This window comes from Myxocyprinus asiaticus, chromosome 4 (assembly GCF_019703515.2).
Source record: "Myxocyprinus asiaticus isolate MX2 ecotype Aquarium Trade chromosome 4, UBuf_Myxa_2, whole genome shotgun sequence".
Lineage (NCBI taxonomy): Eukaryota > Metazoa > Chordata > Actinopteri > Cypriniformes > Catostomidae > Myxocyprinus > Myxocyprinus asiaticus.
Genome location: NC_059347.1, coordinates 39,405,603 through 39,420,505, shown reverse-complemented (window position 1 = coordinate 39,420,505; position 14,903 = coordinate 39,405,603). Strand labels below are relative to the sequence as shown.

Below are 14,903 nucleotides of genomic sequence, written 5' to 3'. Positions count from 1 at the left end.
TTACATTCATACAGACGTGATCATCACAGACGTTTTGTAATTAATCAGACCACAAAATAACACAAAAACATTTGAAACTTCTGAATGAGAGATGTTTACGGTGATGTACCACTGACATTGGCCGGTGTTATGGATCATCTGGGGATCGTGTTATCTGGGCATGTATGCGTGCACGTGAATAATTATAATGGCCTTTTCAGCAGATTCGTTAAATGTAAATTGCCAAGGAGCAAAGAAAAGACGTTTTGCACATTATTAAAAATGTAGACTATATATATTTACTGCTATGTATGTATAATATACTGTATATATTCATTAATTCATTTAAAATGATTTTGAGCTGTTCCCATCGCTTTGCGATTGTCCAAGAGAGAGATGGACGCTTCGATGCTCGTTTGCTCTTACTTGCATTCCCGGATGTCATCCTCGAATTTTGCCACCTGAATTTTTCAACCTGTATTCAACAACCTGAATATTGAGACCTGAATTTCATGACCTGAAATCCACCACTTGAATAATAAAAACTTGATTTTCACAACCTGAAATTTTTTTAGGTGAATTCACACAAAATATTTTCAAATATTTAAAATTAACAGCAAATATTTTTGATGACATCAAATTACACCCCGTCTTTTTTTCAAGATCATGAATTCAGAGGCTTTTTCATATTCAAGTTCTGGTGATATAAAAATGACGCCATAGAAATGGCTGTAGTTGCCAATGTCCAGTGATATGATTTTATTTTATTTTTTTCTGATACATTTTTTTGATTCAGCAGTTCAGTGGTGAGTATGTCCTGCCCTTTGAACTTATAAACACCACCAAATAATCAGCGAAAACTTCTGAAAAGATCTGTTGGAAATATTCTGTCTTCTCTTCATGCTTCAGGTCCGTAGTAGATTGTGAAGACCATTCAACATTCGAAATGGAGTGAGGAAAAAACTTTAGAGCTAACCTTTTATTTATTAATTGTACATTGTAATATCAAACAGATATCACTTGAGTTTAAAAGTGCACTCAGTATTGTTTCCTTATTTAAAAAGTTTTACTTCTAAAGAACATAATTGTAATTTTGAATTGAGATGAAGACTCCAGTCATATCAGTAACCTTATAAAAGCTGTTTTATTCTACATGGAGAGGGTCTACTCATGGGGCAGACATGTTAGGATCAGATGACCAGCCAAATACTACTCCCTTAATCTCAGTAATGTTCTTTTATTGGACACTTTCATTCACACTTTAATTAAATGTTTCATGGCTGACTGTCAAAAGTGAATTTCTACAACTTCATTGGTAACTAAAAACTACTGCATTTAAATGATGCTGCATCCACACACCTTGATGTCAGTCTAAGTCCAGGACTACATATTTAAGAATTACTGAGTGCACCTTTAATCAGTTTGGTGGTTTCAGCAACAAAATCTCAACAAGAATGAAATTATGTTACTGTCAGATCTATCAGTCTGTCACCGTTCCACTGCTCAACCCACCCAGAGCGGGATTTGAACTGGCTATCCCCGGCATGGGAGTCGGACGCGCTAGCAAGGAGGCTAGAAAAGCCATGGCCCTAACCTTGGTTGCTAGTGCGTCTCTCTTAAAGCCAGGAGTGTGAGGTTTACACACTGGACAGCAATCACGTTTTAGCTGGCTACTATTACACTCACCCTCCTAAACCTGACTCCCCTCCGGGTCACAGCACCAGTGTCTCCGGTCCTAATCAACCCGCCCCGAGCAGGATTTGAACCGGCGATCCCTGGCATGGGAGTCGTAGAAAAGTCTAGAAAAGCCCTGGCTCTAGCCTCGGTTGCTAGTGCATCTCTCTTAAAGGTGCTGTAAGCGATTTTAGCGTTCTGAAGCTTTCACGTGACTGAGCCGTTGGATTAGTCACACCCCCTCATTCCAAAACCCTGCCCTCCAAAAATAATTTTGAGATCAAAACCGATCAAAGGAGCATCATTGTTTTTTCCTGTGGCTGTCAAATTCAACAGTGGCACAATAGCACCCTCAACTGACAAATGGCCTCAATGAGCCGCTTCAAATGAGAACGAGCAAAGTGATTGTCAGGTGAAAACCGTCAATTTCCACGGACACATTTTTGTTTGCTTTTTACAAAGTCTACAGCTGTCACAGAGACTGGTGAGATATTTCAGGACACTTATTTCATTAATATCTTTAAAGGAATAGGAAACATTTTTGCATACTTTTCCATGAAAAAATCGCTTACAGCACCTTTAAGGCCAGGAGAGTGAGGTTTACAAACTGCACAGCTATCACATACCAGCTGGCTACCGGTTACAGGTAATTTAAAACAAAGAGGGATCATTAAATAAACAATATTTTTGTTAATGAGAGACCAGCATGTATTACAACTTTAAAACTTTATTGACATATGAAGTGGTCATTGCTGAAAAATGTTGCTTTAACAATGGCAATGAGCAAAGCTCTTGCTTTTGGATACACACAATGTTCAGGATTCAAGATAATATTAATACAAAAAGCAGATCTTGGCATTTTAAAGAAGTTTCTTCATTTATGTGTCTAGAGGAAATTATATAGTTGGAGATAGAATCATTACTGAAAAGTAATATCATTCCTCCAAAACCTGTTGAATTGTTAAAATAAAAGCATATGGCATCAAACATAAAATACAGAGTAAAAAAAATATCAAATAATTGACAAACAACAAAAATATCTGTCCTTTATTTCAGACCCTTCATGAAATTCATACTTCTTAATAAGTGGTTATTTTAATTGGCAGATCTTGACTGATGTTCCAACCCCGAACCCAGGATATAGGGGCTCAGTAAATGTGGTCTCAAAACGATACAGACGTGTCATAGTCTCACTAATGCTATAGAAGGCTAACACCCCTGCAGGATGGTCCAGATAGACCCCTATCCTTGAAGAGTGAGGGCCACTAACAGCCTTGTCTACTCTGTCGTGCCAGGCGGAGTACCCTGAGTCAGAGCAGAGGAGGCTCCAAGACTTATTGTTGTAGCCCAACAAGCACAGGGAACCTTTACCCTTACGGCTAATGCCCCGATAGGCCACTCCAATCGAGAATTCCCCACTCCACTCGATTTCCCAGTAGAAGCGGCCACCTGACAGTGCCTCACGACACAGTATCTGAGCAAAGCTGTCAAAGCGCTCTTGATTATCAGAGTATGGCTGCAGGTCTCGTGTTCTAATAACTTTCTTGTTTCCTTCCGACAAGTACAGCTCCTTATGCGCTGTGTGGGGGTCTAGTCTGAGCTGACAGTAGTCTGGACACAACAAAACAGGCAGCATTAATGGGTTGGTAAGAACATATCTTTGTATGTATGTCTCTCTATATATATTTCATTTCTAATTTACTGTAGTGACAAACACAGGATGTCATCTTTGCAGGAAATGCAGCTTTTGGATTACAGAAGACAAAAATCATGATTGTCAGATACATACATTTCAGGAATTCAGATCTGCTTTTGGGTTCTGCAGGTGGTGCACTGTCCACTGTATAAACTTCTTTTACTGAACAGAAAGAAAAACACACTTTACCATGCCATATTTATATCGTCTTGTATTTTCTACAATTGTCATCTTTTGACCATGTTTGTGGCTTATATTTGCTCAAATTGTGTCTGATAATAGGTGGTAATTACACCTTACCTCTGGTGCTTTTCTCCTTTGTGCGTTTCTCCAGAGTGTACACAGGTACTTCATTCACTGTTATAAAACAGAACAGTGCTCATCAGGAAAACTTGATTTACAATAAATTACTGAAGTAAACATGCAAATTTCTGCCATCAGAACTAAGGCACTAAATTCTATTGTTTGAAACTCTCTTTCAAAATAGAATTGTTCGCTAGCTTCTTGATTTATCCAATCAGAATAGCTCTTTTGTTATAATTTGCAGGTTTCTCAGTGAATGGGAAACAGAGTGGAGGAACTCTAAGCCCTGTTTACACTCTGAACATAATCACATGACTTCCTTGCTAACTTCAGAGTGTACTCTAGTCATGTGCACTAGGTACCAGACAAAGAGTCATCATCAAGCCTGATTGTCAAAGTTAAGGACTGAACTATTTAGTGGGTTATATCAGATTATCTGATAGCTTGCCCTGAGATTATACCTTTTTAATAAACTGCACTGAACTAAAATGCAAAGAGTTCACAATCAGAAAAAGCATTGGTGGATAAGGCTCTTTTGAATGAAACTGTAATCAGTTTTACACTTTCTCGTCCACAATTTAAGTTTAAATATAATAGCGGGCAATGTGCTCAGATTAGCAAGCAAAGGCAGCATCACCCTATAACTATATATATATATATATATATATATATATATATATATATATATATATATACTGATCAGCCACAACATTAAAACCACCTGCTTAATATCGTGTAGGTCCCCCTCGTGCTGCCAAAACAGCTCTGACTCGTCAAGACATGAAATCCACAAGACCTCTGAAGGTGTCCTGTGGTATCTGGCACCAAGACGTTAGCAGCAGATCCTTTAAGTCCTGTAAGTTGCGAGGTGGGGCCTCCATGGATCGGACTTGTTGGTCCAGCACATCCCATAGATGCTCAATCGGATTGAGATCTGGGGAATTTGGAGGCCAAGTCAACACTTTGAACTCTTTGTCATGTTCCTCAAATCATTCCTGAACAATTTTTGCTGTGTGGCAGGGCGCATTATCCTGCTGAAAGAGGCTACTGCCATCAGGGAATACCATTGCCATGAAGGGGTGTTTGTGGTCTGCAACAATTTTTAGGTAGGTGGTATGTGTCAAAGTAGCATCCACATGAATGCCAGGACACAAATTTTCTCAGCAAAACATTGCCCAGAGCATCACACTGACTCTGCCGGCCTGCATTCTTCCCACGGTGCATCCTGCTGCCATCTCTTCCCCAGGTAAATGACACACACGTACCCGGCCGTCCACATGATATAAACGAAAACGTGATTCATCTGACCAGGCCACCTTCCATTGCTCCATGATACAGTTCTGACACTCACAGGCCCATTGTAGGTGCTTCTGGTGGTGGACAGGGGTCAGCATGGGCACTCTGGCTACACAGTCCAATACGCAGCAAGCTGCGATGCACTGCGTGTTCTGACACCTTTCTATCATTGCCAGCATTATGTTTTTTAGCAGTTTGTGCTACAGTAGCTCTTCTGTGGGATCGGACCAGACGGGCTACCCTTTGTTCCCCACGCACATTAATGAGCCTTGGGTGCCCATGACCCTGTTGCCAGTTCACTGGTTGTCCTTCCTTGGACCATTTTGGTAGGTACTAACCACTGCATACCAGGAACACCCCACAAGACCTGCTGTTTTGGAGATGCTAGCCATCACAATTTGGCCCTTGCAAAGTCGCTCGCATCCTTATGCTTGCCCATTTTACCTGTTTCCAACACATGAAGTTCAAGAACTGACTGTTCACTTGCTGCCTAAGATATCCCACAAGTGTTATTCACTTCACCTGTCAGTGGTTTTAATGTTGTAGCTGATCAGTATATATATATATATATATATATATATATATATATATATATATATATATATATATATATATATATATATGTGCCTGGTATGTGGAAAAATCTGTGCACTGACCTGATTTTGTGACCTTTCGCAGTTCCTCTCTGCCCAGCTCCTCCAGCTTCTCTTTGATCTCAGCCACAGCTTTCCTGGCTGCACTGAAGGAGAAGTCAGGATTCAGAGACACTCTGGGTATGAAGCCATCATCAGTTGGGGTGCAGAGATAATTAAAATTCTGTTGACAAATAGAGAAATCTAGTCAAGTCTGGTAAAGTTTGATTTCTAACTGGTAGAATAAGGCTCTAACAACACCAACGACATCAGTTAGATTCCAAGGGGACACACTAACTGATAAAACATATACCTTGAATGCAATGCATGTCACTTTGATAAAAGCATCTGCCAGATGTATAAAATGTACAAGTATGGCAGCTTTACCAAAATTAGTGCCTTCCAGTAATGAAGCCTAAGGTGACAGTGGCAAACCACCCCCCCCCAAAAAAACTAACTGATCGTTCAGACTGAAGGTGTTCTTTCGTCAAAAAAGCTAGATGCAGTGCAGTGAGTAGAACTGAGCGCAGATGTCTTGAGATGTGTTTTTCAAAATCAAAATTTGAAGTTTTTTAACTTGACATGCTGTGCTGTTGTGTGAGACGCTGAAAAAACAGTGTGAGTCAACGCAATGGTCAAAGACATTTATCTAGCACAGAAAAACTAATTTAAAAAACAGCGCAGACAGACGTAAAAAACATGTTTGTGTGAACAGCCCCTAAAACTCCTAAAAGTACTTGTAATACTGTGCTGAATGCCTTGATTACAGAAACACTGTAAGGTAACAATGAGTTTACAGTATCTACTTTCCTATAGTAAAGAGAATCCTACAGTACCTGTAAGAAGTGGATGTGGTCCTCAGTGCTGTAGAGTTGTTTGAGACCAGTTTCTTTCTTTTTCAGCTCATCAATCTCTTGCTCCAGTCGCTCCATCAGCCCCTCTGCCTGACTGAATGCAGCCCTCTCATTGATGTTGATCAGTTTGGTGACCTCTGATCTCATCCTCTCAATGGAGGTGATCATCTCATCAAACATCTTCTTGCTTTCGACCATTGCTCTTTGTGCAGAGCTCTGAAATGAAAACCAATCCAAATTTTAGGGTGCCCGATCATTGACAATTATTTCAGCACACTGGGAAATTGTCTCTATTTTTAATGTGCAGTGTTTTTTTCTTCTTCAAATAATAGCTTCTGGATAAGTTTTACAGCTCATTATAAATATCCAAGCTGCTACTGCAGCTACGTTATGTATCAGCACATATCTAAAGTACAAACATCTAGATTGCTCTATGAAGAACAAAAGGACAATTATGGCCAGTTTCAAGGACTGTTTGTTTTTTCCCAGATTTAAACAGTTACATACTTACTTAATAGACAGAAATTCTGGTGGCTTATTATCTTTTTCAGGACAGTAATGTATTGGTCTAATATGTTACTGTGTGAATTTGACAGGAGCAGTAAGGATAGATTTTAAGTATTACATTGAGTCTGAAACATACTTTCAGAGAATCTACAGCTGTCTTGAGTTCCTCCAGTTCTTTGGTCCTCTGCTGACATTTCTGTTTGATCTCTGCCTGAGACACTCCAAGAAGTTTCTGTCCATACACAAAATAAAAAAGAGAAAACATACCTCAGTCTTGGTTGACATGAATAGATTTTTTTTTAAAAAATGTTATTGGTTACCATCTTCATCACAATGTTACATATTTCCTCTCTAGTCACAAATCTTCACGTGTGTTAAATGTATGTTATAGAATTTTCCAGAATTTGTAGAACCTGCTTCACATGGGTGCCTTTATTTTTGAAAAGAGAGGGGAATGTTAGTCACGCCTGGAATGTAGCTGGGTCTGCTTGGCAGAGAGACGTTTCAAGGTGCACATGCTTGATTCTTTAAGGAAAGAGGAGGGGGCATTAGAACTCTCCGAACCAGGAATGTGGAGATTCTGTGGAGGGGGTGAATAAAAGTAGCCTGTGTGTGTGCGTGTGTGCGTGTGTGTGTGTGTGTGTGTGTGCGTGCGCGCATGTGTGCCATGGGAGATGGGGTTTCAATCTGGGATTCCCTGTGTTTAACAGAACAAACAAACCATTTGCAATTAGTGGATGCAATAAGTATTAGATCACAGATAAAATTATCTAAACAGTACCCATGAGAGTTTAGTCAAAACAGCACATCATCGCCTCTGCTCCCTCCTTACTTGAGCACAGATGTATGTTTGTTGTTCAGTACTAATGAATTGAAGGAAAAGCTTTGAAATCTTAAACCTTTGAAGGTCTTCCTTCTATTCAGTGGTCTGTATTGATGAAACAGTAAACATCACAGCAGAATCTATATAGTTTCGGTGAATTCGTTGTTATCATTATCCTCACAGTTACTTTATTCATTGACTCACAATGATAAAGTTTTCAGGAATCCATTGGGCAGTTTTTAATGCACAAATCTCTGTGAAGTAATCAGTTTGAAGAGGCAGCTGTCCACATTTCCTTCAGCTACAGTATACTTATCTGCTAAGGTTTATGACGACTTTAGTGATGGGTTAAGGTACAAAAAGCAGTGCTCTATTTTTCTATTTTGGGGCTGGGGGGAGGGGGGGGGGTATGTACACTCCCACCTGATTTTTTCAAACACACATTCCTTCATGGGACCTGCCTTTCCCTACACCAGAATCCTGACCTGTTCTGTTTCTCATCTCATAACCCAGAACAGTTCCCACAGCAAAAACAGATTTTTCCAGAAAGGAGGCCAAGTTAGAACAACCTTTAAGTCACGTAATCTCTTGAATTGCACATTGTAAAGGAACATGCCCTGTAGTTTGACTCCCCATACCTTGTGAGTTTTATTGGAAAACTATATCTAGAAGTTTTGGTTACTGTTTGACTAATGTGTCCCCCCGCCCCAACCATGTCCATCTTTTCTATCTTTTTAATCATCATTTCCTCCACTTCTAATGCATATATCCTCATCAGATCTTTGTAATGATCTGGACCAGCGCGTTTGCCATAACACAGAACCAGTTATACTGTGTATATTTGTCATTTCTTAGCTGCTTATTTAAAAGAACCTCATAATAGAAAACCTATAACTTATACAATTTCAAGAAGGAAAATATTTAAATGATATAATCTTAATACCTAAACTTAACCACACATTCACCTCTGTAGCCTCTCAGCAACCTAGTAGTTACCTTTGTAAACAAACACACTCGTTCATTACAGTTTAATTAGATTAAGTGTTTTACAGTGAGTTTACCTGTTTTTCACCTCTTTCTGCTTCGGCTGAGATAATATCATGCCCCTTGTGCTCACTGACAGTACAGATGGCACAAATACACATCTGGTCTGTGCGACAGAACAACTCCAGGCTCTTCTGGTGCTGAGGGCAGATCTTACGGTCCAGGTTCCCCAGTTCATCCACCAGCTTGTGCCTCTTGAATGTGGCTGACTCGTAGTGGGGTTTCAGGTGTTTTTCGCAGTAAGAAGCAAGGCAGTTGAGGCAGGACTTGACAGCCTTGAGCTTTTTGCCAGTACAGTAGTCGCAAGGAACATCCCCGGGGCCAGCAAAACTTCCATTACTGGGAGGCATCAAATTGAGGTTTAAGCCAGTTTTCTTGATTTTCTCGGCAACTTTGGTGAGAGTAGCGTTTGGCCTGAGCACAGGTCTCTGGGTGAATGTGATCTGACACTGGGGACAGATGTAGATGCCAGTGTAATCTGCCTCATTCCAATAGCCGCTAATACAGTCCATGCAGAAGCTGTGACCGCACGGGATCGCCACTGGGTCCCTCAGGAGCTCCGTACATAGAGGGCAGCTGAAGTAATCTGAAGACATTTGATCAGCCATAGTTTTCCACCTGGTGAATTCAAAAAACGTCTGAAATATCTGCAAGAGAGAATGAGGAAAAAGAAGCCAAGCTCTGCTTGGTGTCTGTTTTACTACAGACAGCCTTGAATTTCTGAATTCCACAGGTTATTAATTAAAGGAAGCAAAGTCCTCCCCTTTGTACTGAGGAAGTATGTGAGAGAGTTTGAGAGAGAGAGAGGAAGGGAGGGAGGGAGGGAGGGAGACAGAGAGAGAGAGGACTGAGCACCACCCAGCTCTGATAAACAGGTTGAGCGAGGACTGCGAGAGTGGAGTCTTGAGAGAGAGAGACAGAGTGGGTGAGCGAGGGAGGGGCAAGGAGTGGAGTGAGAGACATGGAAGAAAAAAAGGTACATCTGAGAATGAATAAATTGTAATAAAAAGCAGGGCCATCCAAGATTAAACTTAAATATGAAACACCTTTCTTTCTCTCTTTTTTACTCACACAAACTGTGTATCAGTGTTTTTGGTTTGTTGAAGAGTTGAAGGACATTTACCAGGTTCCCTTAAAACCAGTCTGTTAATAATTGGCCATTCTTTGCTGTGCACATGAAAGTGTCTGTCAGAGTCTAGGCTCTGATATGTGAAAATGTTAAGTGTTATGTGTAAGTTAGTAAAGTGTAGTGTTTATTCTCTGCGACACCTTTGTGATTCTCCACCTTTCTGTCATCAAATAATATTATTTAACTGCAGCCATAGCTCAGTCAAATAACGGTAAATTTGGATTTGCAGTTTTCATATTTATGAAAGATTTTCATGTTTTATGTTGTTAAAACACGTTTCATTTCATCCTGTAACATCTGACCTATAAGAAAACAATCTAACTGTAAACATTTTAACATTCAACTATGTCTTTAACACAAGGAAAAGGGGCATTTTACTTTGCTCACAACACTAAACAAACAATAGTAACATTTATTGTGTGAGGTGTGTGATCTGAGAGTGTTATGAATGTATGAACTAAGGCCAGTTGAACTGGACTGGGTGTTGCAAACTAGAAAATATGTCATCAGTTTGTTTTCAGTGGGTGTGGCAAAAAATGTATGAACAATATTTTAGTTTTTGAGAATATTTCAAACCTGTAACATTTGACATTTTCAAAATAGTTTATAATGGCTACAGATAATTTTGGGGGGTGTAGCAAAGAAAATAGCTCTGCTATTGTGTTGGAACTGTCTTGGCACCAGAGACTAAAAACAAAATGTTTTAAATTTCAGTTTATACTGAGCAAAAACAGTATTTTTTCATTCTGGTTTGGAAGTTCCATAGCCTCCTTTCCAATTAGTAACCGTTAAGAACAAAATAAAAGAACGGTTAATAAAGTTTTTCTTAAAGTGACAGCAGGCCTGGTCCTAGATCAAAATCGCTGAGGGTGCTTCTGAAAATAGTAAGGGTGATCTGTATAAAGTGAAGACGTATATAATTTTTTTTTTTAGATGAAATCATGTTTAATGGTACCAAAACAACTTTTTTTGATTAATGTGACCAAAACATGAAATTCACTTCATTTGTTTAAAAAAAATATATATATTTTACATACAATTATTAATAGCTAATGTACGTTTTCACTGTACATGAATGCAGCAAGCGATGTTGGAAGAAAGATGTTATCCGAACCACTGATCTAGAGTCAGTTTTCAAGTTTCACTAATAGTTCATGTTTGGATTTGGCGTATGCAACAGGTGGTGGATTAAGTGTGATTATTCCGCTTTGAATTCTGTAAACACAAGCAGAGGTTGTAACCAATTAAATGCTTATGTGTACACTGAAAGCAGAATGCTGTGCTGCAAATTAGTAAAATGCAAAATAATACATTTATTAATTCTGATGAAGGGATTTTGTTTATTTATTCGCTGGGATTCAAGAAAATTTACTTTGCCAATGTACAGTATTATTAGGCTTACACATTTAATCAGTGCCCCCATAAGATTGGAATCAATTCGAGCACTGCATTTAATTGAGGGTGCTCTAACGTTCCTTTGAGGGTACTTAGCACCCTCAAGCACCCCTGTAGAACCGGGCCTGAATGACAGCACTCTGAGCTAAGGGTGGATGAAATACCAGTTTCAGTGTTCCCAGATCACGCAGGAGAAACAAGCAAAGTTGTCTTGAAAAACAAGCCAGAGAAATGTACTTTTTACCTCTACCAATGTTTTCCTTGTACCTGGATTAACCGTGCATGTAGTAATTGTACATACTTGGTAAAAAGTTCTTCATTCACAGAATGCTACATCCACAGCGGGCAATTAGGCAAAGAAATGTGTGATGCAGAGGTGTCCTTCAGGATCAAAGCACATGTTTTTTCAGGCAACACAAAATGATGTAATTTTATAAATTTTACTGTGATAAACCCTTTGGCCTTTGCTTTCATTAAAATATTATTGGAACAAAATGTACTGGTTGTAACCATTTATCAGCATTAAAAAATAAAGTTTTCTCTCTGGAATAATTCAAAATGACTTGGTTCCTGTTTTCTGTTACGTTTTGCAAAAAAAGTTGTTTGTTTTTGGTTTTCATTCTTTGAACCGTTTTTAGTCCCTGCTTGGCACACTACCTCAGTTGTTTGCTTCTACTTGCATTCTTCTTATTAAAACATACACTTCCTTTTAAGTATCTTTTGTTTTCCAGGAAAATAAATATGTATGCATAATAGGACCTATAATCTATATTAAATGCATAACAGAAAATCTTATTTAATTAACAGTAATTGAAAAAAAAAAAAAAACATGCAACTTTTAAAAACATGCAATAGCATGACGTGTGTATAAATTCCAGTCATATTTCTTTGATGCAATCTTATGACGTAAAATCACACACACCACTTTTGAATGATATACTACACCATTATAGATATGGCTGAGTAATCTTTACTGAAGTAAAGTAAATTATTATAAAGGCAAATATTATTAAATCTGATCAGCATAATACCAGTTACCTGGTGTATTTTACATGTAACATGTAAAATACACCATAATTTTTAGGCAAGTATATAGTCATGACAAACTACTCCATATTATTTTGTTCTCTGCATGCATTCTTACAACAACACTTCACATGTTGTGATTAAGGTTATGTACTGTATGTCTTATGATTTGCTACCTTTAAATAGAAACAAGCTGTTTATTGTTTTTTTACAATACTGGCAATAACCAGACATAAATAGATATGCCATAATATCAATATGATGTGCAAAAACCTACTATAATATACAATATGCAAGGTAACTTAAATATTTGATACTCCTTATATATTCCCTTGGAAGTGCAGAGTATCAGTCCTTTATATATCAGGGTTAATGAGTTAGTTTCACCTACTTCTACTGCATATACTATGAATCTTTAGGGGGCAGGGCATGAATGACAATTGGCTAGTAGTCGTAGGGTGTGACATACATGTCTACATGCCATGTGACATCTGTCACCACCTGCAGACTAAGTCAGTGTTGATGAATACAGGACATTATGCAACCTACATGTTATTTATTAGCTCATCCCAAAGAGGTTCGTTCAATCACTGTGAAGCTCCTTCTGATTCTGTTTCCTGGATGTGTGTTGTGTGCCAGTCAAATTCAAATTTGTGGTTTAAAGAAAAATGCACACATTTTGTTCATAGCTTTTTAATTATTGACTTATGTTTTTTTGTTTTTTTTTACTTTTAAATGACAACTGAAAGCCATTGGTCCTGCCAGAGCCGAGGTGACATCAGACTTACAAAAAGCAACACCAGTTACATGCTGATTGGTTACACAAGGTCCTGCCTTCAGCTCTGCCCCATACACACATCTTGTATCACTTCATAAATAGTTTCACCTCTCAGCTTATTTGATATGGTTCCTGATAAGCCAGTTTCTCTTCCCCTTTTTCCTTGAGTTGGTCAGATTCCAGGAGTTACAGTGCAAGCTATAGATTAACTCACAGATTACCTCACTGTAAGTCGAAAAATGAGCTTGTTTGCTTGTCAGGCCCCTTACTGCAGGTTTGTGATCAGTTTTTGCAGTTTGCACTAACTGCATTCATTTTCTTAATGAATGGTGGTCAAGGATCAGTCATAAAGGGCACTTATACATGGAGTCTTGGTGCTCATATTGTTCTCATGGTCTTGATACACAGTTCTTAGAGAGGAAATGTTGTAAAATGTACAAAAAGAAATCAGTTCCTTTAACACAACCTTTATTGTTCTCCACACCCTCATTCTGACCCCAATGAGTTCACATCAGTTCAAGAGGGACTGTTTTCCTATTGAAGGAGCTGCATACTTGACTAAGCATGCCTGAGGTCTAGTGTTTCCTTGTGTATATTAAGGGTCAAAGGACAAGTTTCAATAAACTACATGATTAAAGACAGCAAGCGCTGCCTGGTGGAGGGTGACAAAGTATGGAGAGTGAGCGCGCATAAGTGGATGTTGTTATTGTAAAAATCAAGGGGTTGCCTCTGTCCATTTGATTGGTCAGTGCAAGAAGTGTGTGAAACCAAGGTATTTACAAGTATTTCCTGTGAACAATGGACACCTTTGTAAGTCTGTAGAGCACAGAATATGGGTGTGTATGTGTTTGGCTGGTCAGATGGAGTGATGCCAGGTAAAATTGTACAGGCTGTGCAGAACAAAATTGTTGAAAAGCACAAAGAAAGACACAAAGTATTTATCCAGAGAGTCTCGTAGCTAGTACGTCAAGTGCTTAGAAACAGATTCTGTGCTCGGAAAAAAATAATACAAAATAATGAAGGAGGTTCGCTTTCGACAGTGACTTTGGCTTGATGTTTGTAAAGTGATTATATTTTATCAAAAGACAACATATCTGAATCCCAAATGCTGCTTTTCTTCTTTTGCTTTCAGTAAAATGTCTCACTACGCTGATGCATGAAAAGCACATAAAATACTCCAATGTTTACAGTCTGAATAGCCTGAACGTGGAACTCTTTCTCAACAAACATGAGAGACACAAGGAAAAGATAAGCTGTCAGTGAAAAATGCAATGCACTCATCTCCACAGTTTCTTTACAGAGATGTCACTGTTTGTTGAATGAGAGGCAGTTTCAGTTACAGAGCAATCAGGAAAGACAGATCAGCCATCATAAATACTCTACATGCACCCCCAGTAAAGTGCACACTGACAGCAGTGCAGGCCAAACACCATTTACATGAATCAATAAGTGAGAGGTTTTCTAAGCTATTTTGTGTGGCATACTCTATTTTACAGGAAAACTACGTCTACTTGAAAAGCCATTCTACATCTTCATGCAATTCTGCAGTCATTTCACTTGACCGAAATGTTTCTCATGATCTTAAAATTTTTTTGATCTGAAGGCGTATGCTTAAATGTTTGAAATTAGTTTTGTAGACAAAAATGTAATTGTGCCACCATATTAATTTATTTCATTATAAATCTAAAATGTATTTAAAAAAAAAAGGTTTTTGAAATTGATGACTTGGACCAAATAATAAAGAAAAGCAGCCAATAAGTGCCCAGC

The 14,903-nt window shown here is 38.6% G+C and overlaps 1 protein-coding gene across 1 annotated transcript; it reads right to left on the bottom strand.

Moving 5' to 3' along the window:
• Positions 1 to 2,346: 2,346 nt before the first annotated feature.
• On the bottom strand, positions 2,347 to 9,602 carry ftr82 (finTRIM family, member 82). Its single transcript, XM_051696576.1, has 7 exons — positions 8,826 to 9,602; positions 7,078 to 7,173; positions 6,417 to 6,650; positions 5,605 to 5,764; positions 3,650 to 3,706; positions 3,443 to 3,511; positions 2,347 to 3,264 (listed from the first exon to the last, which is right to left on the bottom strand). Exons 1-7 carry the CDS (start codon positions 9,414 to 9,416, stop codon positions 2,744 to 2,746), a joined length of 1,728 nt encoding a protein of 575 aa, XP_051552536.1. The 5' UTR covers positions 9,417 to 9,602; the 3' UTR covers positions 2,347 to 2,743.
• Between the last annotated feature and the right edge of the window lie 5,301 nt (positions 9,603 to 14,903).